This window comes from Polyodon spathula, chromosome 36 (genome assembly GCF_017654505.1).
Source record: "Polyodon spathula isolate WHYD16114869_AA chromosome 36, ASM1765450v1, whole genome shotgun sequence".
Taxonomy (NCBI): Eukaryota; Metazoa; Chordata; class Actinopteri; order Acipenseriformes; family Polyodontidae; genus Polyodon; species Polyodon spathula.
This window is the reverse complement of record NC_054569.1, coordinates 4,240,647-4,254,521: the sequence shown is the minus strand read 5'-3', so window position 1 is coordinate 4,254,521 and position 13,875 is coordinate 4,240,647. Positions and strand designations below refer to the sequence as shown.

The 13,875-nt window shown below is 40.9% G+C and overlaps 1 protein-coding gene across 22 annotated transcripts in view; it reads left to right on the top strand.

The window, feature by feature from the left end:
* Nucleotides 1–13,875, top strand: part of LOC121303932 (neural cell adhesion molecule 1-like) — a 150,179-nt gene that overhangs the window by 117,951 nt on the left and 18,353 nt on the right. For 6 of the 22 annotated variants that reach the window (XM_041234806.1, XM_041234808.1, XM_041234809.1 and 3 more), the window contains 3 exons: nt 712–726; nt 7,253–7,288; nt 12,022–12,024. The exons of 7 other annotated variants lie outside the window; for them this stretch is intronic. In XM_041234806.1, the coding sequence (XP_041090740.1) occupies nt 712–726; nt 7,253–7,288; nt 12,022–12,024 (54 nt within the window). Of the gene's footprint in view, nt 1–711; nt 727–3,838; nt 5,245–7,252; nt 7,289–12,021; nt 12,025–13,875 lie in introns of those variants that run through there. 9 more of the 22 variants (XM_041234827.1, XM_041234811.1, XM_041234818.1 and 6 more) reach the window with 4 other exon arrangements.

Here is a 13,875-nt window from a genome sequence, read left to right as displayed (position 1 = left end):
ACATTTTCCATAACGCAGTCTTCTGGGAAGTTACCACAACGTGATCAGCCATCATTGACAGAACGGCCTGCAGCACTGTCTTTAATTAAAGCTTCATCTCTCGTTAAGCACGCGTGGAAATGAAAAGCGCTGGGAGTCACGTTTCTAGAAGCGCCCCGCAAACATCATTAGAATGAAAAGAGCCGTGCCAAGAAATGGCACAAATGTCTCTCTTAACAAGTTCATTTCAAACATGATTTTGTTATATAGTTTCTGCTTTAGATTTTGGAAGCTTGCAGATGATTCATGGGTAGTCTTTGTGAAGTAGTTTTCGGTTGATTTGTATTTCCACCAATTACATAGCATTCAATTATGTGTTGAACTGACCCCCACTGATGAGAGTAATCATGAGCATTCAGATCCAGACAGGTGAGCAGCAACAGTGATTTCTGTATTGCTGTATTATAACAGTGCTTACCCAGTATTAGATGCATTACTCACTTAAAGGACTAAATACAGCACATGGTGGTTTTATTTTGAAATCCAAATGCTTTCCATTAAATTTATTTACTCGTGTGTGTGTGTGTGTGTGTGTGTGTGTGTGTGTGTGCGCGTTACATTATTCATTCATTAGTGTTTTGTTTATTCCATTTTTTTCTCATCTTTTTTCCATCTTTGTTTTTTTTTCTTCTTTGTTTCACACCTGTCTCTCTCTTCCATTGGACATCAAAGACCTCCCTTACTCACGTAAGTGGCTCCCTCATTCCTGTCTGTCTCTTGTTTCCCTCTTTGACAGTGTTCCTTTCTTTTTGAAACTCTTTCTATTTTTGCTTTAGTAGAAAGGGTCAAAGTGAAACGGTACATTCTGTTGATATAATGATAACGTAGTCATAATGTAGAGTTCTTATATACTTCTATTGTGCATATATATATATATATAGATAGATAGATAGATAGATAGATAGATAGGTAGACAGGTAGATAGATAGGTAGACAGGTAGACAGGTAGATAGACAGGTAGATGGATAGACAGGTAGATAGATAGACAGATAGACAGGTAGACAGGTAGCTAGATAGATAGATAGACAGGTAGATATTGGTTGTATTACTCTGGTTATTCTGATTCCTCTTTTTTTTTATCAATTAATCAGTTTCAGTTATTCACTGAACCCAAATTGTCACTCAGTCTGGCTGTGGGAGTGGTATATACTGTACTGTATAAAACACAATTAAAACAGCCCAATTTCTTAGCCGTCCTAACTGCATTCCCCTCGTTAGAATCTCTTCAGACATGTCATTCAGGCAAACGTCACTTTTCCTTTTTCCAAGTTGCAATGAGTCGTGAAGAATGCAGTGCTGCAAAACATGTGCTAATGTCTTATAGAAACCCCATTTCTTTGCCATTAGAGTCGAGTCGGTTTAACTGTTTATTTATTTCCCCTGCATCCTAATTTTCTGTGCATCGTTTCACATGCCCTTCAGCCAACATATTCAACTCTCTTTGGGAGGATACAGGTTTGTGTCGGCTACCTTAATAGATGGACTTTAGTTAAACCCTTAGGACTTGTAGCAGCAGCTCAGCCTCCTCCTGGCTTTGAAGAACTAGCAGTGCTTGTTACTCCCTTGCAATGTGTTGCCTCAGTAGTGAAGTGCGTGGTTTAGGAAGAGCAGTCTTGTACACGTGTGTCTGCTTTCACAGACCCTGTTTAGTCCTGACTCCTTAAACATCCTTGCAGACTTATTCATTATTTATGATCTGTTTAGCCAAGCACATGAAAGCAGAGAGTATCCGAAACAGGTTCACCTCGTCTGTACAAACAGCTGCAATCTAAAAGACATTAGCAGCTTGCAGGCTTGAGTCCCAATCCACGACTGATAGATTTTAACGAACACTAATTCTCAAGATGCTTTCATGGCCACGTTTAACCCTGTCAGCAGAGGGGTGCACTCCGCCAGCGGTCTGCGTGCCAAAAGCATTTGCACTGAAAGATTTTCCACCACCAAACACGGGCCCATACAATCCAATAGAGCGAGCGGCGTCCTTCCCTGTTGTTTGGTGTAACTCTAAGAAAGACGCTCCCCTGAAGACCTGTTATTATCAGTGTGAATAGGGTAGATGATTGGGTATGCAATGATCCGGGGTCGTTAGACATTTACTAAACATTAAGCAAGTGCAATCAGGCAGCATCGTGATAGAAAAGAGCAAGTGTAGTCTTAAATATATGTACGGTGTGTGTGTGTGTGGATACACACACACACACACCTACACCTTGCAGAAGCTGGTTGAGAAGTTAGTTAACAAAAAACAAATGATTATCCTATTGCCTTATTTGGGCTTCATTCTGTTTAATCGTGCGAGTATAAGTGGGCATGTTCAGCCCCTATTTATAAAACTAAAAGGAGGAGTTTGCTAATTCAGGTGGTTTATTTTAAAAAGCCAACCTTTTAGAGCCCTCAATCAAATGGCTTCTCTAATAAATACAGCATCCCACGCTGTCCTTGTAAAATCTACAAGTTGTTCCCTCTCAGTCAAAGTAAAAGCAGCCTCTGTGCCCCGTCGAATATTTTATCATTGAAACCAGTATGCTGATTTTCAGATTGAAAAGATCAAATTAAAAAAGGAAAATATTCGCTCTGTGCTGTGGGTCAGGGGAAAGGGAAAAAAAAAGATCATTAATTTCATTTTTTTGTTTCAGTAGCCTTTTCATGTAACTGGGTAGCCTTTATTGCTGATTTAAAGAAATCTAGTCGTTGAGAAGAAAATGTCCTTAACATGCAGTAGATGGTGTTGAACTAAATGTCACCCTAATTGCATGCAACCTGCCCATATTTTTTCTTGTTTTAATTTATGACTTGACAGAGAAGAATGGATCATAATTTAATGTAATAAACCAGCATTCACAACAAATGAAGGCAGTCGTTTATCTTACCAGCTGTGCCATGTCTTAATCTGTTTGTTTCGTTCACCATAGACGTGTGCTTGTACCGCGTAACCTTAACACAGTTGATAGGTAATGTAAGAAGTGTCGGGGAAATGAATCACATTTACTTCAGGACTACTTTTTATGGTTTTCAAAACATTTTCTGTATGCCCTCACTCCTACAGCTGCTTTTACTATAACCAATGAAACAAAAGAGCTAATAGTACAGGTCTTCATTGACTAGGACATGCAGTTTATTCAGTCCGTGTACCATTGCCTACATCTGTCTGCAGGCATCGCATGTACTATAATGATTTCCCTGACTTTCCTGCTCTGCACCTTATTGATTGTCATTATTCTGCAACTGACAGCGGTTGATCTCCCTATAATGCACTGACCTAATATTATTCTGATGTCAGCATAGGCTGTCCAATCTTAACCTGGTATCGTTTTTTAAACAGATCTACAAGCGCAAATGCCAATATGGAAAATTATTAGTGAGGATGTTCTATTATAATGTTCTCTGATTGAGAAGCATGCATTTGATGCAAAGGTAGAGGTTTGTTTGTTTTTTTTTAATAGAAAGTTGGATTTCAGCTTAAATATTAGACATGATCCTTTTGTGAAACACACCTTGGTTTTTTGTGCTGCTTTCATCCTTGAAGTGCTATATGTGTGTTTCTTAACGGAATTATTACAAATCTAGTTGTATTTTTGTTTAGGATTGCGTCGCGTTTACGGTATGCTGATCAGTCTAACAAGTATTAGCTGCCATTGAGTGGAGAAATTGTATTGTAGTTCATGGTCAGAATGCATTAAATGAAAATACCCCATACCTCTGCTTCTTACAGGTTTACAAATACAAGGTAATGCAATAGTCTGCACAATTATTTATTAACAGCTGCGTAAAATAATGTTTCTTTCTGTCGCATGTACAGAGTACAAGCTTCTTACTGTCCTGCTGCTGTCCTACGCACCTCTCTCCAAGTCTCCACTGGTAGAGGAAATCGATTTCTCTCTTATGAACTATAATCCCCCTGAAGTAAATCAATTTTCAAAGGAATTCAAAGCCCACCAGCTGAAGTCTGCTTTCATGAAAGGAGACCGCATCTCTTTCTTTGGTGCCCGCCGGCTCTTTTCAGCAAAGGAAGAACACGAGCATGCCCAGGGGGGTGCACTTGTAGAATCTGAAGAAGACACTCAAGGTGATGAGCAGCAGAGTTCAACAAGCTTGCTGGAAGAAGACGAAGAAGACCTGGAACAGGCTGTAGTAACCTACATAGAAGGGCTTTCATCAGAAGCTGATGCTGCCCCTGTACATCCAGCCGGAGGAGACGAAACTGAAGTGTCAGGCATCCCCTTGATCCCAGCAGCTCCTGCGGACGTGGTTGTGGCCACAGATCTACCTTCTGAACCTACTGAGAGTGAAATTGAGTCTGAGGAAGAACCTTTACATCCATCTCCTGCAGGAGATCCACAGGGTGATGATGCCTTCTCAACGGCTGAATCTCTGGTGTTGCTTCATACTGAGCAAACTGCAGATGAACTAACAACAGTAGAAGCGGGTGTCCTACCCTTGGTGGTAATGGATGAGGGGACACAGCTGGAGGGAGTAACAACAGTGCAAATGATAGAAAAGGAAATGGATTCCACAGAAGAAGCGATTATGGAAACAACGGGATCAGAAGGGGCAATCCAGGGGACAGCCACCCTTATACAGCTTGATCACGTGCAAGAGTCCACTGAACCTGGCCAAGGTGCAGGACCACGCCTTGAGATAGAACTCGCGGGAAGACCTCCAGCTACTGAAGAAAAGCCGGGGGTGGTTCAAATGGGTGGATTCGGAACAGTTCCATCAGAGGTGGTGTCAGAGCTGCCCGCAGGAGCACCTGCGGAGCCTTCTCCTGAACACCCAACCGGAATGCCTGCTAGCCCTGTCCCTGAGGAGCGCACTGTGGGCACTGCACTACCCACAGTGGGAACGGATGGCATAGTGCCTGTAGTGTACATTACAGAAGCTGCAGAAGATCCAGCTGGGGGCCAAGTGGAAAAAATATCAACGGAAGCGGCAGCCGGAGAGAGAGAGAGTATCACAGCAGCTCAAGAGGAGCAAAGTTTACAAGCAACCAAAGCCCTCGCATCTCAAGAGAAAATTACCGGGGTACCGGCAAGCACCACCCAGCTAATTCTAGAAGAAACGGGGGCAAACGTATTCAAGTTTACAATGACTGCCGAGCCCCCAGACTCTGCGTCTGAGAATCCACCTGAAACTACAGTAGCAAGCGTATTCACAACACAGTCCACAACTCCAGTCTCGGACAGTGAGTAAGGCTCTGCAGGAGTGGCAACTCTGCCTGGTGTTTGCTGCTGTAGACGCGTCACTCCTTAAAGGAAGTGAGGACGCTTAAAAACCAAAATGCACAATTTTAAATTCCCTTTTGGAAGACTGCTTGGAAGAAACGCTTTGCCTTCTAGAAACAGCCACTGTCACTGTTTGTAGAAGGATGCAAAAGTGACCACAGCACGCATGTTAGAAGTACGTTGTCTTTGGGTTTCTAAACATGAGCCACATTTGTCTTGCAGACATGTTTTATTAACTATGGAGTTGTTTCATGGACAGAATGGTAAAACAATATGTTTTCCATGTGTGGAGCAATGGTTTTGTAATGCTTCAGCGTGTAAGCTTTCTAGTTGAACTGTATTTGTCATACAAGCATCCTGTCTAAAGCATTTTTTTTGTTTTGTTTTTATTAGTATTTGTAGAATTGCATTTAGATTTTATTTATTTAGCATGGACCCGTTTGTTCCCAGTGTCACTTGCACTAGAATAAACAATCGGCACTCTTTCTGTTTCTTTAAATTTCAGTTTGATCGTGAATCAAGTCAGTCCCGCTGTCATTTGGGATGAAAAGCTGTCTCTTTTGATTGGATATTGACAGCCTTTCCATGTTTCTTTCCCTGACCTTTTCTAAATGCCATGTTGTGCTGGCAATTTATTCCACCTCTCAGCTACGACTCCTGTCTCTGTGACCTCTGAAATGTTATACAGCAGCTCAGTGAATCTAGAAACCACCCTCTCTGCAACTGATGCAGTCACTGAGATACTTACGACAGATGTTGGTAAGTTAGCTTCACTGCTGTTCGGTTTACTAACAGAGAGTGGGGTATCTTTACTCACACCTTTAGTATGAGCAAATAGAGAGAGATTTCCACTAGGGTGTGATCGGCTCATTTACGTTAGTACTTAAAATATGAGTCCGAGTGTGTCTGTACTCGATTTTATAACAACACGATTCAATTCACCCGGAATTGAATTGCTGTAGAGTGATGCTTGAATTTTGCACTAGTGTGCTGGTTGATGAATGCTGTATATTAAAGATTGTTAAGGTTACTATTTTGGGGTAGTTTCCAATGAAGAATGTCTTAGAAGTGCTAAGGATGTGTTTGCTCAGGGAACTAGGATGGGACGGCTGGACCCTGTTTCTAGAGTGCAGTGATTAGTAATGCTGCTACTGCACGAATCCATGACCGTATCCCAGAGTGCTTGTCTTCTCACCCTTGGCTTTGGTCTGCTACATGTCAATGTATTATTATGAATTATTTATTGATCTTTTGCATGAAGGGGTCTAAGCAAGTATACGATTGTATTGTATAAGGTGATCTTCACGGTGTTTTGGACATCAAGGTGCAGTAATTGTCGTCACCACGTGGAATTAGTTCTTGGCAAGGCAAGCGCGTGTGAAAAAAACTCAGTCTACAGAACCAGGTGATGCAACAGCTGCTTGAGAGACTGCAAGACGCCTAGTTTCTGCTGACTTTGGATAATAACAGCCGGGCAAAGTCTTTGTGAGCAGCTCTCTATAGATAGGGATGCCATGGTTTATTTGAATTGTCATTGCCTACACAGCAGGGAGTACGTTATCTAAGACTCATTCCAGGCACTAAAAGTGTTTGTTAAGCAGAACACACGTGATAAATGCAGAGCAATGGGACATTTCTAGTGGTGCTGAAAAATGTGCTAGGTAGATGTTAAATGCATATTTCATCACCAGCCTTATGTGTTTGAGAGGTTATGAAAACCCATTCCCAGGTGTGCTATAAAACTTTTGCCAACTCGTAAGTAGCTATAACATGGTTTATGCCTTGTACGCAGTTTCCATCGGCTATGTAAACCCAGAGCCAGTATCTGTGTGAACGGCATCCAGGTTTCTATTCATCACAACCTAATCTGGTAAATCATTGCTTAAGGCTGGCTTGCTGCATAGCGGCTTGTCTTTCACGACCCAGTTTCCATAATTTGAGTCTGCATTTCTTTCATAATAAGTGTTTTCACCGTCTTTCATTTCCCTCAGTGACCACAGCGTCCTCTGCTCCGAGTCGCACAGAGAGTGAGTATTCCGTCGTGCGTGGGCATTTCCGTTCAGCTTGCTTGCTTTAACTGTGTGCAGTGTTCGCTTTAACTCTTGACATTGCCTTGTTTAAAAAAACCAAAAAGGATTCCCCTAAAACAACATTCGCACACTTTATTAAACTGTGTGGATATAACTGAACGCTCAGTGTTTCTTAACCAGTGCTTTCAGACTGTCGGTCAGTCAGTAAATGCAGTCTTTGACCAGGACCACTGATAGTACTGTGCATCTTAGCAAGAAACACTTCTTTTTACATCAAGTCAGCTGTAAGGCGGAGTGTGAAGCTCTGGGAAGCTCATTGTCCTGACGTACAAATTTTTGCAGTCAGCAAGAAGGAAGAGACTGCAGTAATTGGACCACGCTTGGCTAAATGGGTCACCCACCCAGCCAGAGATAATGGACATGGAGGAATTCAGATTTTGAAGCTTGTCTAATGTGCTCCTATCACAGTGAGAGACCCGGTATTTAATGCAGATCAAAGGAAGGCATGAAATGACTTGAGACCTGCTGCTTCAGGGATGCTCAGTGATCCTAATGATCCATACATTGATAGCCTGCCCCCTCATGTGAAATCAGCATCTGCAGCCTCTTAATCTGCTGTACCTGACACAGACTGCAAAGCTTCAACCAAGACACAGACAGGAGAGATACCACCCTCACACTTCCTTAGGGAAAGCCATGTCATTGTATACACCACTGCTGTTATATCCAAACTTTACGAGATCAGCGCGGTTTGATAATGCTGAAATAAGTATCCAGAATGTTTACAGTTGAACCTGTGTTAATTCATTTAACAGAAAGACTTCAAGGGATGAAATGGTTTCACTGCTGGCTTCACAGACCCCGGTTGTTTAGGGCTAATCGGGGTATACTGACAAATACATTTAAGAAAGCAGACGGCTGTGCGTGTGTGTGTTAGATGTAGTCTGTCCTGCGCTGCTTTGTAGTTTTGAGCAGTCATCTTCCCTAGACCTGTGTGAAGGTCTGCAGTGCTGAACGGGTTCATCTGTTGGAAGAGGACCTGTCTGCAGTGTAGAGACCACAGTAGCTGCTGTTCTAATCGTCTTTGACTGCAATATACGAAAGTGTTTTGATTTTAGAAAACCAGCGCGGTGAAACCATCTCATTAAAACCGTTAGATGTGTTTCGAACAGTTTCTTTGTCACTGAAGTGTAGCTGCCCTGTTATTCTCTCTGGTATTAAGGGTTTGCTCAGTTCTCACTGTAGCCATGGCAACATTGCTTCCTGTACAGTAAAACTGACAGGTCACTGGCAGGGGGTTTTATTAAAGTGATGATTGCTCTCTTTGAATACGTGAGCGTGTCGGTGATTCTGAATTTAACGCGTTCGCAGCACAGTAGTAATGAAGTGCTTCAGTTCAGCTTTCATACATTTGGAGGCATTCTAAATTGTTGTAAATTGCGAGCAGATTTATTCTAAAGCTTCTTTTCCGCAGTGAATGGGAAACCTGCTGCAGCACGGTGTTCGGTGAGATGGAATGGGCGCTAGTGGATTGAACACTTGTGGTGTATAAGTGAACTTTAACCTGTCAAGCAGAGTGTTTGAAGAGCAGCATCTTCTAATAACGGTGTCCCAGGTTCAGAGAGTAAAACACATTGGAAGAGTAACTACGTTGCTCTAATGAGATTATATCATTCTCATTAATAATAATAAAAACGGTAAATAGCCATGAATTATATTAATGTATAATTGTTAAAGGAACCATTACAATTGTAGTTGCAGGAGATAAAATATAAAAAAAAAAAAAAAAAAAAAAAAAAAATATATATATATAGATAGATAGATAGATAGATAGATAGATATAGATGTATTATTACTTACACCACATTATTGTAACAACAGAACCTAGGACCACTAAACACTATCGCATGTTAAGGCTTTGTTTTTCTTCCCATATAATTTGAGCTGCGGTTTGTTTATGCGCGATACTGTTGGCTATTGTAGCTTTTAACAGAATTTATGGATTGTAAAATACAACTTTTTAAAAAAAAAAAAAATATAGAGAGAGAGAGGGGAGGGAGAGAGAGTTCATTGCTTGGTGAGACATACATTACCGTACAGAACGCATGAATACTTCCAAGGTTTAAAACCGAATGCTTGTCAAGTAAATATCCCAGAGCTTTGGTATTTAGTACTTTAGTATTTCACCTGCATCGAATCAAACATCTAAGACGAGAGTACATGCCACCCCTATCGACTGCACGCAGATTTGAATCTCTTGAATTGAGCCTCTCCAGGGCTCCTAGACTGCGTGAACACTGCCCAGTCCTTTCCCAGGAGTGCTATGAAAGGTTATTAAATGCACACCTTGTATGATGCATTACATTATTTACCACGAGTCAATGCTGTTGGGCTCCAGCAGTCTTTCAGTTAACCCTCAAGCTTCTGCCGCAAGTCTTTTCAGAAGTGATAACAACCAGACCATTTGAAATAGCAATATGTAGCAATAAGTGTTGCTCATTTATATATTAGAAGAATTGTTTTTATGTTCCCGTTTGTTTTTATTATATATATATATAACCATTGGTTGCATTTACAATGGCTGTTGACCCCCACAATGGAATGCTCCTTTTCTCCTTGTGACTGTAGCTATTGTCATGCAAACTTTTACCTACCTCCTTCATAATTAGTGTTTTAAAGGTTCATATGCCTTTGTGTGTGTAAATTACAATAATCCAAGCTCCTGAAATTGAAATAGTAAGATGTGCAAAGTAACAAAAAGACACATGTTGACTTAAAAGACAGTGCTGGTTTGGATTCGATCAAAGAGAACATGCACAGCAGGTGACTGGTCTGTCCTTGTGTGTGATGATGTCACAAAGCACACAGCAGGTGTCATATTTATAAAGCTGATAATAACATTTTTTTTATTGAGGTCAGTTTGTCCTGGACAAGAATAGTGTGAGCTGCTGGTTGTGGACAGACGACTGTAGTCTTCTACAGTAATTAGAAACAGGTTCATTCTCATTACAGCCACTGAAAACCACAGTTTGTTTATTTATTTATTTATTTATTTTTGCATGGGCTCTTCCACACACAGTTCAAATATTTCCTAATGTTTTTAATCAAAAGCACGATTCTGAAAAACCATAAAAATTGTGACTCTGATTCCTTGTGCCGAAGGGCTGTTGAGTATAATGTGTGTTTCCTTTTTGCTGCTTGCACAGCACGCTATCTCCCCCTTGTTAGCTGTGTTAATCCTGGCACCCAGCATTGTGCTCAACACCCTCTCTTTAATGAAAGGGCCAGTGTGGGATAGAACACTCTGAGCTGATCAACTCTTGCCCAAACATTCCTATGAAATGAGGACAACTTCCCTTTGGGACTGTGGTGATTCAGTTAAAGCATTAGTCCATAATCTCTGCATATAACAACTGCCTGTTCTTGCTTAGTGTTCAGTTTCATGAACTACGCATAGCTATCAATACTGCTTTTGTAATTCTAGAAAATCATCTCCAGCCGTTGTGTATATTGTGTTCCTTATTATTTGTATTTTTCTTTTTACAGTGAAACTACAGTAAGTATGATTTGTTAACAACCTGGCCTGTAGAAAACAACGTTCTGCTTTCCCATTGCTTAAACCCAGGTTGGTATGTGTACACGACACTAAACTGGAGGGACCGCATTAAATACGTCATTCCAGAGACTGGCATTGAGTTGTGAGTAGGCCTTGAGTTAGGGGTATCCCTCCAAAACACACAATACAAATTAAACAAGGGTCTTACAGCAACTGGAATGCAGCTCCCTGACGATTTCTAGATGGCTTTTAGTTCAAATAAGAAAAAGCTGCATTTTAACAGCCGTATCGATCTAGTTTTAGATCGACTAAACCTTAAACTTGATCGCAAACAACAGTCTGTTGAAGTTGATAGAGACTGGGGGCTTTACATTTTCTGTCTTCATTTTTATTTTTTATTTAAACTAGTTTAACTGTAAAGCCAACCGTTCGGAGCAGCTATAAACCAGAGCTGGCCGTGCCGACATTTCAAACAATGCTTCGTCTGAAGAAGAAATGACCCCCATATACTGGAACAACGAAACTGGCAAGAAGCGCTCTTGCACATCTGGCGGAGTGAGATTTGAGCAGAGCAACACAATTTTTATTACACTGCCAGGGCTAAAATAATTGGGTATCTGGCCTTCCTAGAAGCAGAGTTGTTGTTTGAGTCCTGGGCTGACAGCCAGCCTGTCTTCTTCCTTCAGCGCCTGGGTTTGCAATGAAACAAGTAAAGTGAGTTTTTACACGCCAAGTTGACAGTCTCGCGATCATTATATTGTGGTTGGTTGCTGTCGAACAGTATTTTTTTAATACTGCAGAGTTTCCTCTGTGGCTTTTTTTTAAATTGGTGTTGCTAAATAGTATGTAGAAAAGAAGCTTTGCTTTACATGTCATGTTTAACTAAAAAAAAATATATATATATTAAAATGCTTTACGTGTTTTATCTGTTTCAGCCAGAGGAAATACTGTTTTAATCTCCCTATTGTTTCATGGTTTTAATGTGTTTTTTTATGGGTTTTTTTTTGGTCTTTTAACTCTTGTTATTTTGTTACCTTGCTCATGTTTTCATCAGTTTTTTTAATTTTTTGTATTTTCCATGTGACCTCCACTTTCCTTTCATGTGCGTGCGTATCACGTGACTGTGTCATGTGGCTTGCATGGTGCTGATGATGTCGTCCACGCTGACTAACAGAAGGTAAACTCTTTGTTATGGTTGGTCAGATTCACGTAGGACAACAATTCTGTAGCTTTATCGATCACTTTGGACCAAGTTAGACACAATCCCCTTTCTTAAATGGGCTTTAGACTTAACAAAAACCATCAGCGATCTTTGCATGTTTAATCTGTCGTGTAAAACCAAGTTTGAACTCTAACCTGGACGTTCAACCATTTTGCTTTAGTTAAATTAGTAATCTTTAATAATTTGATACCAGATTATTATCAATAATTTGATACCAAAGCCCCGTGCTTTCTCAATAAACCGTAGCCAGCAATAGCCTGGAAATGATTATATATGATATGTATGTATCAATATGGCACTTTATTACAGCAGACATGTGCAACTTTAGATGCATTACCCTTGGAAAACGTGTAATGAATGCAAATTGTAAATTGCAATAGCAGTTGAATTGGATTTATAGTGTGTGCTGTGCCACTGCATCTGATTCCACTGCTAGACCAGCGATGTGTATTGATTAGAGATTAGGGTTTGCAGATTAAGCTCATGCCAGAGTAGGGGTGAAATGCAGTACTACAAACAAAGCAAATGGTTGACCTCTAACTAGACCGATCTTTCCTCATTTTTATGAATAAAATTATACTGTGATCCAAATTATCCGTCATTAACACCACACTTGCAAGCTAACAAAACCTCACGTTTTGAAATGTATTTTAACATCGCTTTCCCCTGCTACTAAAAAAAATAAAAACCCTTTCACACTTCTGAAGGAATAACAATGGACAAGCCTTGTGAGCCGCTGACCTGCTCACAAGCATTGCTCCTTTTACTTCAGTTGGATTATTTTACTTTGTTCTTTTTTTAATTGTTTATATGAAGAGGGGACATGGAACAATGACCCGACCGCTTTCCCCAAACGAACTAACAGAGATAACAGCTTAACATTGTTGCGTGCATGCAAGTTTGTTTTCATCGTCTCTTTCTTAACCCCCTCTCTTCCTATTCTTGAAGCCTTTTGGGGTCACGTCCTGGCGGGCTGGAAAACCTCTCTTTTTGCATGTCCCGTTTGTGTATTTGTCTTGCAAGTGTACCTCTTCTTCACCTGGCGTGTGTTTTGACCTACTGACCTAACCTGAGTCCCATTTACACCTGCTTTAATTACCAAATTCCAGGGTGGAAGGATGAGCAAAACGAGTAAAGAATAAACCGCGTTTTAAACTAGGCTTTAAAAACAGCTTGAATGAAACCCCACAGTTATCCTAACTAATGCATCCTCCTTCTCATTCCGATCCATGTTGTATATCCTGTTCTGTTTTTTAAAACTCTTATGCTAAAGCCCAGTGTGGTTCAGAGGGTACCAGCCTGCCCTGCTGAATGGAGGAAACCCCGCACTTGATCTCAGTGGTTTTTCTTACCAGTGCATTTCTTCATGCACTGGGAGGAATGTTGCAGGGGGGACAGGTTAACGGTTACACTCTGGTGCACCAGCTGCGCTTCAAGCAGAGAAGTGTTGGAGAGCCCAGGGCTGCTTTAATCTTCTGGGTTTTAAAGAGCCTCCTGGGTGACTGGAAAAGAAAATAACAAACAAAGCTAGACAAGAAGAATACTGCATTGGTTCACTGATACTGCAGAGCTGTGCTGACTCTTTAAGGGCTCCCTATGTAACATAAAGGTGTACAGACAATTTAGATGTTGTTTTTTTTTTTCATCCCCGAGAGAAACGCTTGGCAGATTAGTTGTGTAATTCCACTACTGACCACCAGGCGAACGACAGTGTTGGCACCAAACCGTCATTGCTGACAGTAGGCCCACTAAAATGAAGTTGTTTTCAGAACACAATTTCTGAATAGGAAACGATAGGCGCTGTGT